The sequence below is a fragment of the Epinephelus moara genome, chromosome 16, assembly GCF_006386435.1.
Source record: "Epinephelus moara isolate mb chromosome 16, YSFRI_EMoa_1.0, whole genome shotgun sequence".
Taxonomy (NCBI): Eukaryota; Metazoa; Chordata; class Actinopteri; order Perciformes; family Serranidae; genus Epinephelus; species Epinephelus moara.
Genome location: NC_065521.1, coordinates 2,913,402 through 2,918,078, shown reverse-complemented (window position 1 = coordinate 2,918,078; position 4,677 = coordinate 2,913,402). Strand labels below are relative to the sequence as shown.

Genomic DNA, 4,677 nt, shown 5'->3' with positions numbered 1-4,677 from the left:
GTTATCAACCTTGTGGACTGTTCCTTTATCAGTGTATAACAATATGTGTATGAGAGTGATGTAATGTCCATGTGTGCATGCTGAAAGAGGAAGTGCTGCTCTGACCCCCCTCCTTCTTTCAGGGTGGAGCCTGGTGGAGTCCGATGGTTGAGACCAGGTGTGAGGAAGTGTAAGTGTGTTTTTAATTGATTCATGAAAACAAAGCATCTTCAAACTGTGTCAGCTTTTCTAACAAACTGTACTGCATGTTGCAACTTTGAGGTGTTTTTATACGATGAAATTGCGGGGGAAGTGAATCTTACNAGACCAGGTGTGAGGAAGTGTAAGTGTGTTTTTAATTGATTCATGAAAACAAAGCATCTTCAAACTGTGTCAGCTTTTCTAACAAACTGTACTGCATGTTGCAACTTTGAGGTGTTTTTATACGATGAAATTGCGGGGGCAAGTGAATCTTACAAACTAGTTGTGATGCTGTCTTGGATTAGGAGCCTGTTGTTATGAGCATTCAGTGTATCTGACAGAATTAGGATTTGTTTTTGGTGGTGGGGGGAAGGGTGGGGGCTGACAGCCCCCCCCCCCGGGCAAACTCAGATCAAATGTTAAATCTAATCAGTGCTGATCAAATATGAACCAAGATTTAAATCTAATCAGTGCTGATCAAATATGAACCAAGATTCAGTGACTGTGTTGCCTATTTCTCACCTCAAATGTTTTCAGAAACATATTTTAGTGAAGTGTTTCACTTTAATACGAGATCGTTTGATACCAGACGTCTGTGGATTTTTGTTGCTGTCTGTAATTAAGATAAGATTGTTGCACAAACCAGGGTCTTGATTAAAGAACAGGAGTGAAGTATTAGTAAAGCAGTTATTAACAGTTGATGAAGCCATTAATTAATGCTTATAAAGCCTTAATGAAGGACATATATATCATAACAGGGCAGTCAAACCCAGAGAAATGATGAGCAGCTAAATGTGTATCTCAGTCAACAGTGATCACGCTGTAACATTAACTGAGACTGGAATAAACTGGGATAATATCACACAACTGAAGGATTTCTTCAGTTTTATCAACAACACGTTGCTCGTTGTTGAACTGGAAAGTTGCTGTTTAATGTCTGCAATGTGACTGATCTAACTGTAGATATGCAGATATGATACCTGGAAGTGTTTACAGTATTTACAACATGTCAAACCTTTATTCTGATAGAGCAGGCCAACACAGCAACAGGAAACATGCAGCGTCCTCTGTGTTGGTAGTTGCGTAGCAACAGTGTTGATGTAAGGAGCCCAACATGTCATCAGTGTCTTGTTCTGCAAATGTGAAGAACAAGCCAAGAACAAGGCAGAGATCATTTCATTGGTCAACACTGTTGTTGATTAAAGACAGAAATAAAGCTCCATGGCTGGCCACCATCATGTGCCAAAACAGACAAGCTAACATCACATCACCCACCAGTGGGAGTGTTTATTGGTCAAATGCAGTGCAGTGCATTCTGGTAGTTGTAGGTGTTCTTCCTTTTGAGCAAAAGCAAATCCCACAGTCCTTTTCCTCTGTTGTCTCTGGTCATGTAGCACCAAGTTTAAAAGTGTTTGTGTCTTTCTACTGCAGACAGCCCAGTTTTATGAAAAGACCATCTTTCCAGCAGTGAAATACTTCTTTAATAACCGTTGGGTAAGGTTAGCTGTGTGATGCTAACAGTTAGCCTGTCACTGTGTGTGTGACTGTGTCCGAGGCGTGGAGCTCACACTCCTGCAGCAGGAGTCTCATGATAACAGAGAGACAGAATCAATACGCTGCACGCAGCTCCACAATGAAATGAGATCTGACCTGTTTTTAAAAAGTCACATTTGTGGTAAAGTTGTGGTGATTGGATGAATTTGAGTTCAGTGTTGTGATGGCATCCTCCTGGAGGAAGTGATCAATGAACAGATGATAGATGAATAACTGCAGCTGTATTGTGTCTTCTTCTCTCCATCAGATTCCTGTGAACTCACCATCGACACAAACACAGTGAACAGAAACCTCAAACTGTCTGACAACAACAGGAAGGTGACATATGTGAAGGAGGTTCAGTCATATCCTGATCATCCAGACAGATTTGACTGGTGGCCTCAGCTGCTGTGTAGAACTGGTCTGACTGGTCGCTGTTACTGGGAGGTCGAGTGGAGAGGAGGGGTTTATATATCAGTGAGTTACAGAGGAATCAGCAGGAGAGGAGACAGTACAGACTGTGTGTTTGGAAGGAATCATCAGTCCTGGAGTCTGATCTGCTCTGATGATGGTCGTTACTGTGTCTGTCACAATAACAGAGGAACACAGCTCTCCTCCTCCTCTTCCTCCTCCTCCTCCTCCTCCTCTGGTAGAGTAGCAGTGTATGTGGACTGTCCTGCTGGCACTCTGTCCTTCTTCACAGTCTCCTCTGACACACTGATCCACCTCCACACCTTCAACACCACATTCACTGAACCTCTTTATCCTGGGTTTGGGTTCTGGTCTTCTGGTTCCTCAGTGTCTCTGTGTTCTCTGTAGGAGTGAGAGTCTCCTCCTGTTAGAGAAACCTTCTCACTGCTGAACACATCAGTTGAGTGTGTACAGGATGTCACACAGCTGATGTTAGTTCTGTCCCACCATGTGTCCCTGGTTAGATTCTGGTGGGGGACCTTTGCTTTATGTCCCACCCCTCTCTGTCTCTCTCTGTGTCCATGTTTGCTGTCTGCAGCCCCGACGTATCTGTAAAGGCAACATGTAAATGATGGATTATCAAATCAATCATTGTTTATGACACTGAACTTCTGAACACATTGTCCCTGACTGTGTGTGAATAAAGACTTTACACTGCTGACTCATCATTGTTTGTTGTGTCTCACTGATGTCAAACTTTACAAACTTCAGACTGACTCTACTTTTTCTACTGAGTCTGATAAAACAAGGTGACCAGCTTCATTTATTTGTTGTTTTACAGCACAATGAAATGTGAGCTGTAGCTCCTTCACACACACACACACACACACACACACACACACACACACACAAAGCATATATACACACATTTTCATTACATAATATATGCAGTTACTTATATAGAAATGATCATTATGGATGGTTTGTTAAATGTGTTTAAAACTCATTTCAGCTCTAAGTTTGACTTTTCTCTCTCTAATGCATCTTCTCTGTCTTTATGTCTCTCTTGTGTTTTGTGACAGCTCCTCTGCTTGGTGCTCTTTGCTGCTGTGGAGCTTTCTGTCTCCAGGGCTGCAGACCTGTTTGGAGGGTCATCAGCAGCAGGAGTCACACCTGGGACAGGTTCAAAGATGGACATCACCATCTTGATCAAAGGTCAGTGTAGCGATTACCCCTCCGGTCCCCCTCGGACGGAAAACGTCCTTTTCAGTCATTTTTCAGTTTTTATTTTTTGATAACTTTGGCTGTGTTCATGCATATAGCATGACATTTGGTCAGAAACCTTATTTTTGGTGGTATTTTTGAAATTTTAAAGCCGCTACTAAATCAGGCCTGAAATACACAAATGGCAACGTTTTATGACACCTTGCCTCTCTGACGAAAAACGTCCCCATCTCTCTCTCTCTCTCATATCATTTGTCACATCATGTAAACAAACCTCATAGGCCTATCAGTCGTGCACTCCAGATCAAAGCATTCCTACGTTTGTAATATTACTTTTTAAAAGAGAAAAAACACATTTTATATTGTGATATTTACTGGAAATGACATACAATACAGTGAACTCCCCCAAGCCAGCTGCCACCTATGTTGTTTTTTATAGTGAAATAAGGAGGCATCATGAAAATAACTCCTTGGTTCAACTTGAGGAATCAGCCGTTCCTCGTCCACTGCGATGCTTTCAAAGCGAGCAACAGGTAGCCTATAAATAGAAACAGGCCCTCCAGAGGAAGTTCAGCTCTAAATGACTCAGCGCATCAATTGCAGCCAGTTAGGACGCCTCTTTCATCGCTTCAAATCCAAAATGTTGCCATATTGGTGCAGTTTTAGTTTTCTTGAGAGACTAACTCTGCCATGTGTCCTCACATCGCCCCCAAAGACACATGAGGGTATTTGTGAACAAGCACAGCGTGCACCATGATGTCCTTCACGTTGCCGTGACTGGCTCACAGCCCGTCAGACACTGTTGTCTCCATTCATTTCTTTATGAACAAACATTATTTTGTGTTACTCTGGTTGTGGTAATGCTTATTACTAATGCAATACATGTTGGATTCAGCTCTGTTACGCCGTCAGCACAGTTTGATGATGTAGGCTACTTTGAAATTTGCCAGAACGTGCCATAATGACAAATGTGGGTTCAGCTGGTTTGCATGAATTCAAACCTGTTTAAGCTCGTACACCTGACCGGCAAAACTGGAAATCCACCAACTCTACTGCTTACGGCACCCCACATTTATTATAGATTCCCCCAGACATGCTTTCAAAGGCAGATGATGTTGCTTTTGCATTTCAGGAGGAGAGACTGAAGTTCCTGTCAGTGTGTTTATGATGTGACAAACTTTAGAACAGACTATTCTATCAGGGCTATGTCTATAAAACTGCAGTACAGAAAACAGACCGTATCTCCACTGTACTCTCTTTATCCTGCCATTCATTTATTTTCTCTGTAAATTCCTTCAGGAAAATCAAGACTGAAGATGAGCTATAACC

At 42.2% G+C, this 4,677-nt stretch overlaps 1 protein-coding gene across 1 annotated transcript in view; it reads left to right on the top strand.

Moving 5' to 3' along the window:
* Positions 1 to 2,845, top strand: part of LOC126403527 (ribonuclease inhibitor-like) — a 110,669-nt gene extending 107,824 nt beyond the window's left edge. The window contains exons 9-10 of the mRNA XM_050066254.1: positions 123 to 169; positions 1,982 to 2,845. Coding sequence (XP_049922211.1) covers positions 123 to 169; positions 1,982 to 2,532 — 598 coding nt within the window. The 3' untranslated portion in view covers positions 2,533 to 2,845. The remainder of the gene's footprint in view (positions 1 to 122; positions 170 to 1,981) is intronic.
* Positions 2,846 to 4,677: the final 1,832 nt, after the last annotated feature.